Source organism: Pseudophryne corroboree, chromosome 4, assembly GCF_028390025.1.
Source record: "Pseudophryne corroboree isolate aPseCor3 chromosome 4, aPseCor3.hap2, whole genome shotgun sequence".
Taxonomy (NCBI): Eukaryota; Metazoa; Chordata; class Amphibia; order Anura; family Myobatrachidae; genus Pseudophryne; species Pseudophryne corroboree.
Window position 1 is genome coordinate 73,253,142 of NC_086447.1, and position 18,436 is coordinate 73,271,577.

The window sequence follows — 18,436 nt, forward strand, 5'->3', positions numbered from 1 at the left end:
TTAATAAAATGTGTAAAAAAAATGTTTTGTTTTGTTCCCTCTTAAAGCCACAGTATATCTGCTTAACTAGCAAGTAATTATTGATTGCCTGTTGCAGTGCAGTAGAATGGGAGCTTAGACAAAGACAGTATATTTAAAATAACCACAAATTGTGTCCTATGGTAGCATGGCGTTGGTAATTAGTGTACATTGTATGACATGACACTTTTACAAGTTCTAGAAATATCCAAGACAAAATGACAATATACACAATATGAATAAAGGAATACAGGAACGTTGGTTTTATAGGCAAACCTCACCTCTGCGTACAGGTATGTCTTTCCTTCACTGTCTGTCATACACATCCTCACAGAACACTTACCACATCAGCCACATGATGACACAATGAGGAGGGTTCTATCTTGGAAGAGTACACTCAAAATACTGTAGCAACTTCATGTAGAAATAGATATAATACATAATGATGGTAACAGAGACATACAGTACCAGGATCAAATTGGGCAAGTCTCCGGTCATATTTGTCCAGGTTAATGTCCAAACAATTTGGTGGCAGGTCTTCAGTTCCTCGGTGACAGTAAAGTCAGTGACATTAATGTACTGAGCGGTGAGGTTGTCGGAGTTACTGACTAGTATGTCTCTGAGATTCGCAGGAGAGGTGTGCACTGGAATTCCTACAAAGCAGAACACAGCAGAAGCATAAAGGTCTTCTCTTATATAAATCCAAAATGTATAATGAATCATCTAAAGTACCACATAACAGACATCTCAATAACAGAGGCATCTCAATAACAGAGACATCTCAATAAAAGAAGGCATCTCAAGCTCTTTAAGATATTTGTGTGTGTTTATAGATGTGTGTCTTAATGTAACAATTGTTAGTCCAGATATGTTCCACAGTAAGGGTGTGTACACACGGTGAGATATTTTCTTTCGATTTTGACTATATAGTCAAAATCTCAAGAAAAGTTAGTGCGGATCGCAAGGTGAAAGTCACCTTGCGATCCCGATTCGATCCCAATGCGCGGTCCCGCCAGGTCGGCATCGCAAGAAAAGATAGACTGTGCAGGCAAGTCAATCCTTGCTAGATCGGTGTACTATCAAGTTCATCTCACATGTCAATGACATCTCACATAAGCCAAAATCTCACATAAGCCAAATCGTAAGCACACATAGTCCACATCTCAAGAAAAGTTAGTCAAAATCGGTGGTGCTGGGCTCCGGGGAGTTCAAGGGAAATCGCAAGTGATAATTGGGCATAGCAAGGATCTCACCGTGTGTACACACCCTAAGATGTTTTTTATTAGACCAAAGTCATCTCACAGTACCATTTTAGTAATGCCCCCTCTATCAAGTCTCAGTGCAGCACCAAACACCCAAGCTCAGGCCTTTATCCTTCTCCAGCAAACTCTTCTGGATTTTTATTTGACAATTACCCACATTTCTCCAAACCCACACCTGGGGCAAGATTCTAATATTTTTACCGCCGTCTACATTTCAGCTTGAACCCGCCGGGGGTGGTGAGCTGAAATGTGTGAAAAGTGATCCGTTTGGGCGCCCAAACGGCTCTTTTCCCGATCGTGCCCATTCGTTTAGTCGGGTGTTGCTGCTTTACGTCACTACACCTGACACTAATGGGCGCAATCAGCGCGATAGGGGACCTCATTTGTATATCGCCCCCTGTGTTCTCCCGTCACTTTAAAGTGATGGGAGATTGGGGGCTATAACATTTGAATTCTCCCCCTCCCCGGAATCCAGTACAATGAGTGGTGCTCAAAACCTCACAATCTCACCATCTATCCACTGTCGAAGTAAAAAATATTACATGTAGAGAACATACAGACTCCACACATTATGATTCGCTAAGCTTGCAAATACGCGCAGCGAGCACAGCAATATATGGTAACATACGCATTTACACAGACATGCCACAAGGATAGATTCGACACATATTGCATACAGCACATAAATTGAACATATCAAGCGCCAGACATCATAATGTTTTAAATTATATAATGGAGTAACGTCATGTATGTGTATTATTGGAACGAAGCAAGATGGACATGTTGTGCTTGGTATCAAAGCAACCAGATTAATGTGTATATCAATTTGATGCCTGTTATTAAGTTATAGCTCATTGCAACAAGTAGATATGATTAAATGTATGAAAGCTAAAGTCACTCTTATTAGAACAATGGATTTCCTGGAAGACAGCATGCCTGACCAGTGGCTATCTCCTGTAATTACACCATCAAGGCTGGACGTTGCTTGCATATGAACTGACCAGTGACTCATCATGAATGAGAAAGTTCCCTTCCCTAGACTAGTAACAAGAGATGTGTGCACTCCCCCAAAATACATAGTATATAGGTGATCACACACACAGCTGGCTGCCTTCTTTCTTTGTCCCAGATGATGGTGGAGATGCTGACTGTCCAGTGGCTGCATGATTTTACTGAGAGAGAGAGAGTGATATGTAGTGGAGACTTTATTTGAGCAAAATATGGTGATGTATTGCTGGCCATGTATGTATTTGAATTAGTTTGTAATAACTGCTTACTGTGTAAATTGTAACTATGTAACTATATATATACTGTACATTGTGATATATTGAATACATATCCTTTTAATAACAAATATATACATCAATGAGCTTTGGAACTCAGATAATGTGTGGGTGCATTGTTTTCTCTTATGGGATGTAGTGTTTTGCGATGTATAGCGCACATTCATAGCACATGGTATGATGCGCAGGCGTCCACAGTATATAATAGAGCTGGCATCTTAAATATTTGTTAGAGGGGGCGTGGCTTGGAGGCTGACTGTGAAAGCTGCACTTCAGATGAGCTCCCAGGGATCTGGGAACTTTTGACTAATAAAAAGCACCAAATTCACACAAACACCTGTACCCTGTGTGATGGGCATTGTAATATAATTGAAGCAGGTGGTGAGTCGGTGCTGCGGAGTCGGGGAGCCGGTTTACTGGCTCTCGCGGACTGCGGCCTACTCACTGCCCTGAAGCCGGGGCCTCAATTTTTGTTCATCCCCGAGGCCGCATTGTTAACACCCCCCGGGACGTCTGGAGAGCCCATCACAACACCTCACCTGCTGTAGACATCTGCGGCCCCCCTGGAGTTTGGGGCTGGCTGGCGGGAGCGCACCGGGACCAGAGCGGGGTCGGACTCTGTGCTCTGAAGATCGGGCGGTGGCCATCTTGGATACGGTGAGACACGGAGGAGACGCAGAGAGGACGTCCGGCGGCCGAGTGAGCGCAACGGGTGGCAGAGGCTCTGACGGGCTGAGTGCTCCGTCCCTTCCCCGAAGACTCTAGCCGCGGCGCCCGTCTCTCGATACTGAGGACGGACCGCTGGCCTGACCGCAGCTCCCCCCCCCCCCCGCCTGGCAGAAACACAGCGGCTCCCGCTGCAGGTGCCCCCTACATATCAGGGACCTGATAACGGGTCTCCAGGGCACCCTGAGGGTATAAATTAAGGGAAAAAAGAAAAAGAAAAACACAAAAAAGAAGAAGAATTAAAATAAATAAATAGGGGGCGTGGCCTGGATGTCCTAGAAAGAGGATGTGAATTCCACAACTCCTACTTCCCTGACCCCCTTATTGGGCCCTATCCTCTTCTTATTGCCGCCAGACTGCTTCCACTCCCTCACAGGGACCCTCTGCATCCGCTGGCACCTGCTGTGGGGGACCCGCGGAATCGGGGAGTGCTTTTAAGCGCTCCTGCGGGTTGCGGCCTTCCCCCCCAGCCTAGGGCCTGAGGCTCAGGTTTGGAGCGGGGCCGGACCAGCGGACCGGGACAGACGTCACACGGGAGCCCATCACCTCTCTCCCTCCTTACTCGTGTCCCCCTGCACCACTGAAGCATAGCCGGACGACAATCTGCTCAGCGGAAGCCTCCTGTGTCTACACATTGAAGACGGCGCGGACCCCGGCGGGGGCGCCCGGAGCCCGGACTGCGGTCCCACTAGCCGGAGGGAATCGGATTCGTGAACGGGCAACGGGGTAAGTTGAGAGGTTAACTCTCCCGGTGCCCCTTGCCCTACGACCCGTCCTCCGGTACTGCAGCGGCCCAGGGCCTTCCCTCCGATCCGGGGCCTCAAAATAGACACCTGCCTGCCCGTGACTCGCAGACCCGAAATATCTTCTTCGGAGTCCCCCACAGACACCGGAAAAAACCCTCACCCCTGCTCTTCCTACGGTCACCCACCCCCAGGCAGGCCTTGCCCCTGTTGAATGCTGGAGACCCACTAAAAAAAAAAAAAAAAAACATCGAGGCTGACCGCACAGCCTCTTCCCATCAATACTCTCCACGTCTGCAGAGACCCTCTAACCTCTATATTTTTTTTTCCCTTGCTGTCTGGCGCCCAAACATCGCCATGCACTGCCTTGGACTTTTGTTCTCTACTACTCTACCCGGGGCCACCAGATGGCTAACTGATACCAGGCCACGGGGGGATGACCGCTCCCTAAAAGCCATGTCGCTGAATGTATCCTGCTAATCCTGACACATCTTGAGCTACTTGCAAACAACCTCCACACCGTCACTCTCTAGAATATGAGACGTGCCTCGAAATCCTCTAGACGGAGCAAAAACAACCAACCACGGAAAGTCACGAGGTCTCAAGCAGACCTGAGGCCCTTCCTTCATCCCACGATATCCCCACAGATGGAAAGCCGTTCCTCTCCCCGCTCCCAGACCTCCCCCTCTGCTTCTCCGACTTCGATTCCAGCTGACGAGATGGCTGATCCTTCGGTAGCTAGTAGTCGCGAGCTCCGGGATATCCTAACCTTCATGAGGTCCCTTCCCACAAAACAAGACCCTCAAGACACTATCAGGAACGAGCTCGCTTCCATCAAAAGCGACATTTCTCACCTATCCGACCGAGTGGTTACTCTGGAGGAGGACCAAGAAGCCAGTGCTTCCTGTATGTCCCAGCTGAGGGATTCTGTCCTTGCTCAGTCCAAAGAAATCCGAGCTTTACAGTCCAGAATGACGGATATCGACAACAGGGGCAGACGGAACAACATCCGAGTCCGTGGTCTCCCGGAGGAGGTTTCCCAGTCTGGCCTAGTGGACGCCCTGTCCAAGATATTCAACAAACTCTTGGGAACAAACTCTGATAATGTCATCACTTTCGACAGAGCCCACAGAGCCCTTAGACCGAGGGGCCTAGCCACTGACCGACCTCGTGACGTCATTTGCCGGCTCCATTACTTCGCCCAGAAGGAGGAGATCATGTTCAAAGCCAGGCAACTTGATAGCATTGATTTCAATGGCTGCACTATAAGCCTCTATCAAGACCTTTCCTGGTACACACTGCAGCAGCGGAAATCCCTGAAGCCCCTGACGGATGAGCAGCGGAAACGTCAGCTTCGTTACCGTTGGGGATTTCCATTTCACATTCAAGTCTGCTCCTCGGGGAAATGGTACACCCTATCTTCCCACACAGGCCTTATTCCGTTTTGTACCTCCTTAGGCCTTCCTCCATTGTCCATTCCAGACTGGGAGTTTCCTCTTCCGGATATGCCGCCTCCTAAACGGGCTTCTAACGAACAACCATGGCAAGAGGTTCGAGGTACTGGGAAGAGATCCCAGTCTATTACATCTCTTTCCAAAACCGATTAGCTGTAATGGATCCATTTGACTGATATTGCTATTTCCCTCCTACAGGATCGCCTGCTGTTAATGCAATGTTAGAGGGTCATTTTTTCCTCTCTCAAAGGATCCACAACCATGTTACATATCAATCCCTAGTTATTTACGGAGGTTTTTGATAGTTGGTTAACATTCGTGTTTGGGCTGGCCGGCGGGGGGAGGGGGCGGCGGAATTGGCTGCTGCCCTTGGCCCCCCCCCCCTCTGTCCGTCTCCCTTCTTATCTCTTTCTCCCTCTCCTTTTTACTGTGTCAGTTTAAATATGTTATTGTTGTTATCATGGTTCGGGTTGCGGTCCATCCCCCATTCCCCCATACAATACCCGCCTCTGGCTACATGCCGGTAGGGAGACTGACGAGTTCACGGTTCAGTCTCTCTCCTGCGGGTCTTTTGCTGATGTTATTACATTGTTTTTGTATTTCTTTCTATTCTATCTCTTTTTCCATGCTTGCTCTTCCTTCTCTCCTTCCCCCCTCCTTCCACTTCAAGGTTTCTAGGACAAAGTTCTACTTCAACCCACCATGAGTTCCCCAGGGAAGATTAAAGTGCTGTCCCTTAATGCACGAGGTCTCAACTCGCCGGAGAAGAGATCTAGCCTTTTACGTTTGTTAAGATCTGAAAGAGCAGATGTTGCATTAGTGCAGGAGACCCATTTCAAGATTGGAATCCGCAACCCCTCTATCACCAATCGCTACTTCCCAGTAGCGTTTTACAGTAACACCCCAGGTAGCAAATCCAAGGGGGTGGCTATTGTTTTCTCCAGGGACTTACGTGTCTCAGATGCTGTCATACACAGGGTAGTACCGGGAAGGTTCCTTATTTTGACCTGTAAGATCTCTGAGCAAATATTTACCTTTGCGGTGATTTATGCCCCAAACCAGGCCCAGCTATCCTTCTTTAATTCCTTCCTCCCGAAATTGGATTCTCTGTTACAAGGTATCACGGTCTTAGGTGGTGACTTTAACTGGACATTAGACCCCAATACTGACACCTCATCCCAAACCTCCAGATTTGTTGCATCTAAATACCGCCGTGTTAAACACCTACTTCACACACGGCAACTGGCCGACTCCTGGAGAACTCTTAACCCCTCAGGACGTGACTACTCCTTTTATTCACACCCTCATAAGGTTTATTCCCGCATCGACTACTTATTCCTTAGCCATAGACACCTCCCACTTCTTATAGATGCCACCATTGGCTCTATCACATGGTCTGACCATGCCCCAGTGACTTTGACCTTGACCCTCCCCCACGGCTCTCATAAACAATGGACCTGGAGACTCAATGAGTCTCTTCTATATGACACACTCTGTAAAGAAACCTTAGACAAGACTCTAGACGACTACATCGCCACAAACGTCGCGGATGATGTCTCCCACCTCACTGTGTGGGAGGCGCATAAATGTGTCCTTCGCGGCAAGCTGATACAACTGGGCACCCACAAAAAGAAACAGAGGCAATCTCTGATCGTAGGACTTTTACATAAAATCCACACCCTTGAGACAGCCCACAAAGTATCACTGTCAGATGTGACCCTAGTAGAGCTATCAGAAGCCCGCTCTCAGCTGAATAAACTTCTCTCTAACAATATAATTCATTCCATCCGTAAATGTAAACAGAAGTACTACCAGTGGGGCAATAAACCTGGTCGAGTCCTGGCTCATGCTATACGAGCTCAACACTCGGCTTCATTTATTGGCTCGGTGAAAGACGCCAGAGGGACCCCCAAATTTAAATCACCTGAGATTGGGGCTTGCTTCGCACAATTCTACACTTTGCTCTACAATCTAGAGAACACTTCCCCTACTGTAGATCCCCTCCTTTTACACCAAAAAATAAGGGACTATCTAAAGTCCATCGATTACCCTGTTCTCCCACCCTCGGAGCTAAATATACTGGAAGCCCCCTTCACTACCCAAGAGTTAGACCGGGCCATCTCCTCTATGAAGTCGGGGAAAAGTCCTGGCCCTGACGGCTTCACTATAGCATACTATAAGGTGTTTAAAGATAAATTGTTTCCTCTCCTTCTCCGGGCATTCAACTCAATTACATCTGGCTCCCACTTTTCCCGTGACTCATTGGAGGCTCACGTGTCGGTTATACCGAAACAGGGCAAAGATCCTTTGGCCTGCTCCAACTACAGACCCATCTCCCTTCTCAACGTAGATCTTAAAATCTATGCAAAGATTCTGGCGAACAGACTTAATATGCTGGTCCCTCTTCTAGTCCATAGCGACCAGGTGGGCTTTGTCCTGGGCCGAGAGGCCAAAGACAACACTACCAAAATTCTCAACCTCATTCACCTAGCTGCCCGCAGTACTACCCCTACCATCCTACTCTCCACTGACGCCGAAAAGGCATTTGATAGGGTCAGTTGGAAATTTATGGAAACTATCTTAGAGCACATAGGCTTAGGTCATAACGCACTCGCCTGGATAATGGCCCTATATGACTCCCCGACGGCAAGGGTTCGCGTAAACGGCACCCTGTCAAACCCATTCCCCATAAACAATGGCACCAGACAGGGCTGCCCACTATCTCCTTTGATCTTCGTGCTCTGCATCGAAGCATTGGCCAGGTCCATTCGGGCTAATCAGGCTATCAAAGGTTTCACCGTAGGTGATGGTGAATATAAACTTGCCTTGTTTGCCGATGACCTCCTGGCCATAATTTCACATCCCACTGACTCCCTCCCACACCTAATGAAAGAACTTGATCTATTCGGACACCTTTCCAACTTTAAAATTAATTATAATAAATCTAGTGCTCTTAACATTTCTGCTCCCGTAGACTCCGTCGCAGTCCTTAAACGCACTTTTCCTTTCGCGTGGCAATCTTCCCACATAACATACCTCGGTGTTAAATTGAGCGCTAACAACTCCCAGCTGTTCCCTTTGAATTACTTACCCCTATTGCACGCAATTCGGAATGACTACTCCAGATGGAACATGAAACTTTTATCCTGGTTCGGAAGGATAAATGTAGTTAAGATGAACACCCTCCCTAAATTATTATACTTGATGCAGACCCTCCCGATCCGCATCCCGGAGACCTGGTTTCGATCAATCTCACTCTTGATTCGACAATTTGTCTGGCAACGGAGGAGACCTAGGATTAGTAGCTCCCAATTGACAAAGCCGATTGTAAGTGGCGGCCTTAAGCTTCCTGATATAAAAAAATATTATCATGCCATCCTTTTGAATAGAATTATAGATTGGACAAGATACCGTGAACTTAAACAATGGGTGAAGTTGGAAGGCCTATACATACAACAATTCCCAGAAATATTTCCCTGGCTCCCCTCCCTCCCCAAACTGCTCCTTCCCCACCCCACCATTACTCCTACACTTACTACATGGAAATCATTGCGCACACTACCTTACATCTCTTCTAAATTCAGCCCCCTGACGTCCTTCCTGGCCAACCCTGAATTTGCACCGGGAATCAACCCAGCCCACTTCTCACATTGGGCTTCAACAGGTTTGTTCAGAGTTGGCCAGATGGTGTCATCAACTGGAGTCAAACAATTCTCAGAACTCAAGGAGAGGTGGGACATCCCCCAACAGGACTTTTGGAAATTCCTGCAAATAAGACACTTCCTGACATCTAGCTCCAGACTCAAAAACGCCGCCAGAGAGATGACCCTTTTTGAGAAGCATTGCGTTGCCGTACATGACCCGACCCACACTACTTCCACGCTTTACAAAATTGCCTGCCACTCCCAACCTACCGACACTCCATCCTTTGCTGTGGCATGGGAGAGAGACCTGGGCATCTCTCTGTCGTGTAGAGACTGGGAAAAAATATGCTTAAAAACCCATACAAGCTCTGTCTGTGTCCAGGTAAGAGAGACTCAATATAAAGTTATGACGAGATGGTACAGACACCCCTCCCTCCTCCATGCTATGTACCCATCCTCGTCGGCTCTCTGTTGGCGATGCTCCTCCTCATCTGGCACCCTTTTACATATCTGGTGGACATGCTCCCTAATCCAACCCTTTTGGCGGGAAGTTATACGCATCTCTCAGATCATTCTTAAGACCCAAATCCCACATGACCCAGCATTCTGGCTTATTAACCACTCTACAATCCCAATGTCTCAACACAAACAATCCCTGCTACGACACTTAAGCAATGCAGCACGTGCGGTTATCCCGGCTAGGTGGAGATCCCACAACCCTCCTACGAGTCGTACATGGTTCACTAAACTGAATTATTTTATGAGAATGGAGGACTTGTTCCTCACATCGATAGGCAAATCTCGTGAATTCGAATCCACATGGTCCCCCTGGTTGGAATATAAGACCTCCCAGGCCTACTTAGCCACTCCCTTGGATGATAACTGAAATCTTTATTCTTTTCACTCCATTGACTTGTTAAGTGGTAACCCCCCTCCCCCCAACTTCCCTAACCCCCTCTTTCCTTCTCTTACCCTCTCCCTTTCCTACTTCTCACTTCTCTTTATTTCTATCTTATCGCCCTCGGGCGCTCCTATTCTTTTACTCTCTTATTCAATTAATCTATATAAGCATTACATGTGAAAACACTTTTACCTAATGCAGAACAACTCCATTTTCTACATCACTTGGTATATTCTACCCCTTTTGCACCCATTCATCTCTATGGAGTTGTACATTCTCCCTTAGACATCTGTATAGCTAGACTTGTATTTATTACTGCACACTGTTGATATTGATGTTTTTCTACCTGTATATATATGGGTGTTTTCCATTTTTCTGTTTATACATTGAAAATCCTTAATAAAAATCTGATAAAAAAAAAAAAAAAAAATATTTGTTAGAAAGCAATTTGACTTTTACACCACCCATCCCCTGGCGGAAGACAATGCAGAGAGCCACAGATAGTGAGTAGATCAAGGTTAACGAGAGTAATGACTTATTAATCAAAGGCAATAGAGTGGAGATGAACTGTAAAGCAAGGAATGCAGGAAGAAGTTCATCCACACCTTATGGAAAATATCTTCTTTCTAATAAGTCAAAAAAGAATGAGGAGAAAGCCAGATGTGAAGAGGTGAAGAGGGAAAGAGAGAGAGAGAGAGAGAAAGAGAGAAAGAGAGAAAGAGAGAAAGAGAGAAAGAGAGAGAGAAAGAAAGAAAGAAAGAAAGAAAGAAAGAAAGAAAGAAAGAAAGAAAGAAAGAAAGAAAGAAAGAAAGAAAGAGAAAGAAAGAGAATGTGTTGACTGCATTTATATGCTAATCTATATTCTACTCACATTGCTACTAAGGATATTATTCCTGACTGTGGACCTAATTCAGCATGGAACGCATTTATGATGCGTTCGCATGCTGAAGCCCTTCTGGAGTTTGCGCACGTGCAGAAGCCACACTGCGCATGCGCACACAATGAGATGTGACGGCATCTCACAAATGCGAACGCCTCCGCCTGATTGACAGGCAGAGACGTTTGCAGGGCGGGAGGGGGGCATCAACGCAAATTTTTGGGGTGGGGTTGCGATGTTGGGGGACACGGTCCGGACAATGCAGGCGCATCCAGACTGTTTGTGATGCGGACTGCGGTCGCTTCATGATGTAACACGCAGCTGCTGCAAGCCTAAACTTGACCCTAGGCTATGCAGGCAGAGGGCTATCCTTAACATGCGAGGGTGTAAAGGGTTGTAGTTGTGCGATTTTTCGCACCACTACAACCCATGCTGAATTAGGCCCTGTGTTAGGATAATAGCACACTCCATTTACACAACATACCCTCCTTCATCCATTACATGTTCAATCTACTTCCTCCTAACACTCATTTTCCCTATACAATAAAACTGGCTTCCTGGCTATTATATACCTGATAACTTGATGTTACTGAAGAGGAAAATGCAGGCCTTGATTTGCCACCAACAGGGACTAAACCAAGCAACCTGTCTCCATAATTGCTTTAAGGAGGGGAGAAGTGGTGGCGGCATCTTTGCAACATCTAGGCAGAATTTGGTATAATTGGGGAAACCACGGCAGCTGTAATCACTCCCAGAACATACCACATACATTCTAATAGACCGTGACTGTTTCTCCTACCTGGTATTACAGTGTCCGATAATCGGATAGAAAACGTTCCTCCAATTGGTGGGCTCGCTGCTTGTAGTCTTGTTACTACTAACGTAACTGTTCCATTTCCAGCCGTATGTGCCTGCTGACCGTCCCCTGGGGATTCCGCAGAGGCCCTGCTGTGTTTAACAGAACATCTGCATTATCATCACAGAACAAGAGGCTGACCTATGATCTAATGAAATATAGGATGATTAATGCAAATAGCACCTCACCATAACTCTATAAGGGGAAGATTGATGCCACAACTGGCCACCAAGGCTGTCAGGTTGTATGATGGGTAAGTTCCAGTAATGCTCACGGTGGGTAGAAGGTGGCCGCCTGGTCGGGCTGCTTTAGGATCCACAAAAACTACTGTCCACAAACAAAAACAATATGCAGATACTTATATTCATATGTTGTTTCTCAATAATGAGGTAATAATCTATAAATTATTGGAGTAATGCCTGATTATGACGGTCAAGAAAAAGGAAATAGGGAGAAACCACAAGGTCAGTTGGGGTTGACTCTTGTGATTTCTGCAATTTAGCGGTTCCCATCATAGGAAAGAATGGAGCAGAGCGTCCCCATTCACTCCTATCGGCTAACAGTGATTGGCTGAGCCCTGGGAGTGCAAAGCCAGTCAGGAAGCTATTGCTATGGCAGCGGCTCCTGATTGGCTGGTGGGTACTTCTAGTGACATTAGTCACATTTGCATAGCAGAAGTTCGTTCTGGTCTGGGTTAGCTGTGGTTTGTTATTTTTAACCCTGTGTATGCCTACATGGACAGAAAAGGCCCGATCTACACCAGATTAGGTGAGTATATATATATATATATATATATATATATGCATTATACTAGACAAGGGGACCGAGGGGCTCTGTGGGACAGTAGGTAAGTATATCTAAGTGTGTGTATGTTTGTATGTAAGTGTAGTGTGAATTCACATAAATGTTTTATTCAAGTTGTACATCACGGTGTCTGTGTCCTGTGTTTATTGTAATATTTATTTTGCTGTGGAACTACATGTACCAGCGGGCCCTTTAATGCCCTGCATGTTGGTACTTGTTGTTCTCCAAGTACCAGCATGCTGGGGAGGCTTGCTGGGACCTATAGTTCCACAGCAAAAGACAATATTTATTTTTAATTTTACACTTATAAGACCACCAACAGCCCAGAGGTGGTGGGCATAGCCCTTGGCTTCAGCCGTGGCCCTTGGGTGCCTGGAGGGGGGGACCCACTCCCCCAGGAAACCCTGGCCAGGGCTGACTAGTTGGAATGAAGGGTAATGCCACGTCTGCAGGGACCTATATAAATGTGTCCCCCAGCTGTGGCATTATCTTCTTGTCTAGTAGAGCCCGGTGCTGGTTACAAAAATACGGGGGACCCCTACGTCCTTTTTACCCTGTATGTAACACATATTTACACAGAGAAGCCCTGTTTGGATCTCACTGATCTGTGCATGATTCTCCAAACACGCCAGCCAAAAGCAGTTCTATGTGAAAGTTCTATTTCTATACGAATTCTATCCTTTTGTGGCAGTGTTTGGCTATTGTCGCAGAGATTGAGAATTCTTGGTAAATTCCAGTGTTATATGAGCTGTTTGTGAAAATCCAACCGTGTTTGATCGATGGTCTATTGATTTGTATTGTGTTGTTGGCCATGAAAGTGAATACGAATTGATTAAACTCTGCCGTGATTGCTGTTTAGTAAATTACTGAGTTGCATTTTCGGATGAAAATGCAAACTTGAGTAAACAGGGGAGCTTAGTAAATTTTTACCACAGATGGGTAAAATGGGAGACTCAGTCCAAAACATACAGATATGTGGATTGAGCACCGTACAGAACATACATATATGAGAGGGGAGGATATAGATGCTCAATTAGCTTAGTCATATCACTCAGGTGCTTGCAAGGGAGGGGTAGTTCTAAGCAAGAAAAAGAGCATTTTGTTTCAGCCAGCACCCTGAATGATACCAGTAACCAGATTTAAATCCCACACAATATTAGAATTCAGAGATCATGGATACATATATTTGCGCAAATGTATGTACTGGGGTAATGGAGGTGTGGGGTATGGTGCCCCTGAATTGGCTGGGCTGGATGGCTCTAGTGTGGCATACCTTTACATTGTATTAACACTTATCACTTACTAATTTCTTCACTAACACTATTTCTTTATTTTAATTAGATCTCATTGTTTCTGATTCACTTTCTGTATATAGCTTCAGCTTCCTAACACTAATTTTTTAACACTATAGTTTTTTTCACTGGTGTGCTGCCCTGGGCTTTCTGGCTCATGCTGATTTTTGGGGAGCCACACCCTGCACTTACTTATAGTGCTAGGGACCCCAATACAGAGAGGCCTTGACGCGGCATGGGGGCTTATTCATACATTTGCACAAATATATGTAACCAAGATCTCTGAATTCTAATATTGTGTGGGATTTAAATCTGGCTACTGGTATCATTCACAGTGCTGGGGGAAACAAAATGCTTTTTTTCTTAATAAGAGGGTGACTGTTAGCAGGTATCCTAAGAATTAGAGGGTGACTGTTAGTAGGTATCCTTAGAATAAGTGGGTGACTGTTAGTAGGTATCCTTAGAATAAGTGGGTGACTGTTAGTAGGTATCCTTAGAATAAGTGGGTGACTCTTAGTATGTATCCTAAGAATAAGAGGGTGACTGTTAATAAGTATCCTAAGAATAAGAGGGTGACTGTTAGTAGGTATCCTTAGAATAAGAGGGTGACTGTTAGTAGGTATCCTTAGAATAAGTGGGTGACTGTTAGTAGGTATCCTTAGAATAAGTGGGTGACTCTTAGTATGTATCCTAAGAATAAGAGGGTGACTGTTAATAAGTATCCTAAGAATAAGAGGGTGACTGTTAATAAGTATCCTAAGAATAAGAGGGTGACTGTTAGTAGGTATCCTTAGAATAAGAGGGTGACTGTTAGTAAGTATCCTAAGAATAAGGGTGACTGTTAGTAAGTATCCTTAGAATAAGAGGGTAACTGTTAGTAGGTATCCTAAGAATAAGGGTGACTGTTAGTAGGTATCCTTAGAATAAGAGGGTGACTGTTAGTAGGTATCCTTAGAATAAGAGGGTGACTGTTAGTAAGTATCCTAAGAATAAGAGTGACTGTTAGTAGGTATCCTTAGAATAAGAGGGTGACTGTTAGTAAGTATCCTAAGAATAAGGGTGACTGTTAGTAAGTATCCTTAGAATAAGAGGGTAACTGTTAGTAGGTATCCTAAGAATAAGGGTGACTGTTAGTAGGTATCCTTAGAATAAGAGGGTGACTGTTAATAAGTATCCTTAGAATAAGAGGGTGACTGTTAGTAAGTATCCTAAGAATAAGAGTGACTGTTAGTAGGTATCCTTAGAATAAGAGGGTGACTGTTAGTAAGTATCCTAAGAATAAGGGTGACTGTTAGTAAGTATCCTGAGAAGAGAGTGACTGTTAGTAAGTATCCTAAGAATAAGAGTGACTGTTAGTAGGTATCCTAAGAATAAGAGGGTGACTGTTAGTAGGTATCCTTAGAATAAGAGGGTGACTGTTAGTAAGTATCCTAAGAATAAGGGTGAGTGTTAGTAAGTATCCTGAGAAGAGAGTGACTGTTAGCAAGTAGTCTAAGAATAAAGATGCATACACACAGTGTGATATAACCTTGAGATTTTGACTATATAGTCAAAATTGCAAGGAAAGTTAGTGCATATCGCACAGTGTGTATACAGCTTGCGATACCGATGCGCGGCCCCTCGGGATCGGGATCGCAAGAATAAATAGACTGTGCAGGCAAGTTAATCTTGACTATCTAGTTCACAGTATGCCATAGCCAAAATCACACCGTGTGTATAGACAATATCGGTGCTTCTGGGCTCTGGGGGAGTTCAAGGGAAATCACAGTCAAAATTGGACATAAACAATATCTCACCGTGTGTATGCACCTTAAGAGAATGAGTGTTAGCAAACAGTCTGAGAATAAGAGGATGACTGTTTCCTGAGAATGGGTGACTGTATCCTAAGAATAAGAGGGTGACTGTCAGTAAGTAGCCTATGAATGAGGGGTGACTGTCAGTAAGTACTCTGAGAATAAGAGGGTGACTGTCAGTAAGGAGCCTATGAATGAGGGTGACTGTCAGTAAGTACCCTGAGAATAAGAGGGTGACTGTCAGTAAGTAGCCTATGAATGAGGGTGACTGTCAGTAAGTACCCTGAGAATAAGAGGGTGACTGTCAGTAAGTAGCCTATGAATGAGGGTGACTGTCAGTAAGTACCCTGAGAATAAGAGGGTGACTGTCAGTAAGTAGCCTATGAATGAGGGTGACTGTCAGTAAGTACCCTGAGAAAAAGATGGTGACTGTCAGTAAGTAGCCTATGAAGGAGGGTGACTGTCAGTAAGTACCCTGAGAATAAGAGGGTGACTGTCAGTAAGTAGCCTATGAAGGAGGGTGACTGTCAGTAAGTACCCTGAAAATAAGATGGTGACTGTCAGTAAGTAGCCTATGAAGGAGGGTGACTGTCAGTAAGTACCCTGAGAATAAGAGGGTGACTGTCAGTAAGTAGCCTATGAAGGAGGGTGACTGTCAGTAAGTACCCTGAGAATAAGAGGGTGACTATTGCACATAGAGCTAGTACCTCTTGTGCCTCTCTTTGCAATAATGAGCTCATCAATCCAATACCAATTCTTTTGATCATTTTCCCTTTGTAACAGCAGAATCTGATCCACATATACCGATGATTGTGTAGTAGCATCATCTAGTGAGTCACGTAGACAGGTCCTGAGATCAGTACAGCCAAAATTCCATCTAACATAAAATAAATGTTCAATTAGTCACAGAGACCGATCACGATAAGAACAGATGACCCTGCTTACCCTACCTGCACAATATATCCTATAATATACAGTATTGTAATCTTCTTATCAGTGTGTGGAGTGTCCGGCTTAGCATTGGTACGTCAGTTATTATCCTGGCCACTGCTTGTGGGGAGTTAGCCTGCTCTTACATGGTAAGTACATACACACAGTCTATGTCATACACTTACAGGAGGCTATGGTTGTTTTCTGAATATAATGTGTTTTTCAGGGGTAGCAACTTACGCCCCTGAATAAAGTTCTCCGATTGTACAGCACTGCGGAATATGCTTATGATTACGGCGCAATTAAAAGTATATTTTCCAGCAAAACCACTGGAAATGGGCTCTCTTACAGCTTTGTGCCATTTATCAACGGGTAAACCCATATTCCAGAGCTTACTGCATAGACGTCAAGGTAATACCATCCTGGATCCCTGCCAGCTTAAACTTACTATGGCGGACATGTGCGGGCGTTAGTGCTTTTGCCAACAGCGTTAGGCAGTGTCAGACTGGAACATGAAGGGCCCATTGGGAAATGCAGTGGTAGGACCCAAGCTTAGGGGATATTGCCAGTCACCAGAGTGGGTGTGGTCAGCCACCACAGATGGACCTGAACGACCTGCTAAGGACAGGGTCTTTTTATAAAGGAAGTGGCAAGGGTGTGCCAGGACCACCCACTTTGATTGGCAGGAGGACTCATTTTAGTTTTCGTAGAAATGAACCAAGTACCTAAGTTCATCCATCGTGCTGCTCCACCATAGTACGGTCTCTCTAGTAGAATGTATAATTTGAGTGCACAATGTGGAATCTGACCCCTAGGGGAGAGGATAGGGCCCTCAAGCAGTGGAGCCCATCAGGGATTTCCCCTGTGCACCGGTGAGCCAGTCCAACCCTGGTGTTAGGCCACTGAAACTCGCCAAATAGGGATTTTTCAATGGGGTTTCACGAGGAGCACCAGTTTATTAAATTGCAGCTGCACATCACTATTTGTATCTGCAATATGCAGGGATAGTTAATGAAGAATACCTCACATTAATGCCTTGAAGCAATTATAATGCTTGCGTCTGTTGTAGATTACTTGAGACAGAAGCACCACTTACCTTTCTGGAAGAGTTTCATTGAATTTCCATTGGCATGTATAATTGTTGGTGACTGTGCTTAGAAACGTGCTGTTGTACGTCAATGTCACCAACAGATGGTCTCCCAAATATCCCCTATAAGCAAAGCACACCTGTAAAATGATCGAACAATGGGATGTATTAGTGACTCATATCAACAGTCTAATTAACCACAAATCACCACACTTATAGGCACAGAAATACAGTACCACTGACCCCAATATCCATACGTAGGCGAGTAAGAGGTCTATTCATGAAGCCGTGATAAAAGTGGAGAAGTGAGCCAGTGGAGAAGTTGCCCATGGCAACCAATCAGCATTGAAGTAACATTTATAATTTGCATACTATAAAATGATACAGAGCAGCTGATTGGTTGCCATGGGCAACTTCTTCACTGGCTCACTTCTCCAATCTTATCACTGCTTCATGAAGGGGGAAATGTATTTCTAAACAGTCTAGTTGCCCATAGCAACCAACCAAACAGCTTCTAGATAGCATTTATCCAGTATATTTTAGAAAATGATAGTTACTGTACAGTAGAAGCTGGTTGGATTCTATGGCAACTTCTACACTCTTCAGAATGCTTGACACATCTCCCAGCAAATCTGATAGAGGTCTGATATGTCAATGGTCGGGCTGCCCATCTGGATCGATTAGGGGGGTTTGGCTTAGGCTGTGGGTAGGGAGGTTAGGCTTAGGCTGCAGGAGTGGAGGGTTAGTCTGCGGGAAGGGAGGTTAG

At 45.2% G+C, this 18,436-nt stretch overlaps 1 protein-coding gene across 1 annotated transcript in view; it reads right to left on the reverse strand.

The window, feature by feature from the left end:
- PKHD1 (PKHD1 ciliary IPT domain containing fibrocystin/polyductin) overlaps positions 1 to 18,436 on the reverse strand; it is a 985,750-nt gene that overhangs the window by 897,994 nt on the left and 69,320 nt on the right. Inside the window, exons 19-23 of the mRNA XM_063919219.1 lie at positions 17,680 to 17,810; positions 16,361 to 16,530; positions 11,953 to 12,091; positions 11,708 to 11,856; positions 487 to 671 (exon numbers count right to left, since the gene is read on the reverse strand). Of these exons, the coding sequence (XP_063775289.1) occupies positions 487 to 671; positions 11,708 to 11,856; positions 11,953 to 12,091; positions 16,361 to 16,530; positions 17,680 to 17,810 (774 nt within the window). The remainder of the gene's footprint in view (positions 1 to 486; positions 672 to 11,707; positions 11,857 to 11,952; positions 12,092 to 16,360; positions 16,531 to 17,679; positions 17,811 to 18,436) is intronic.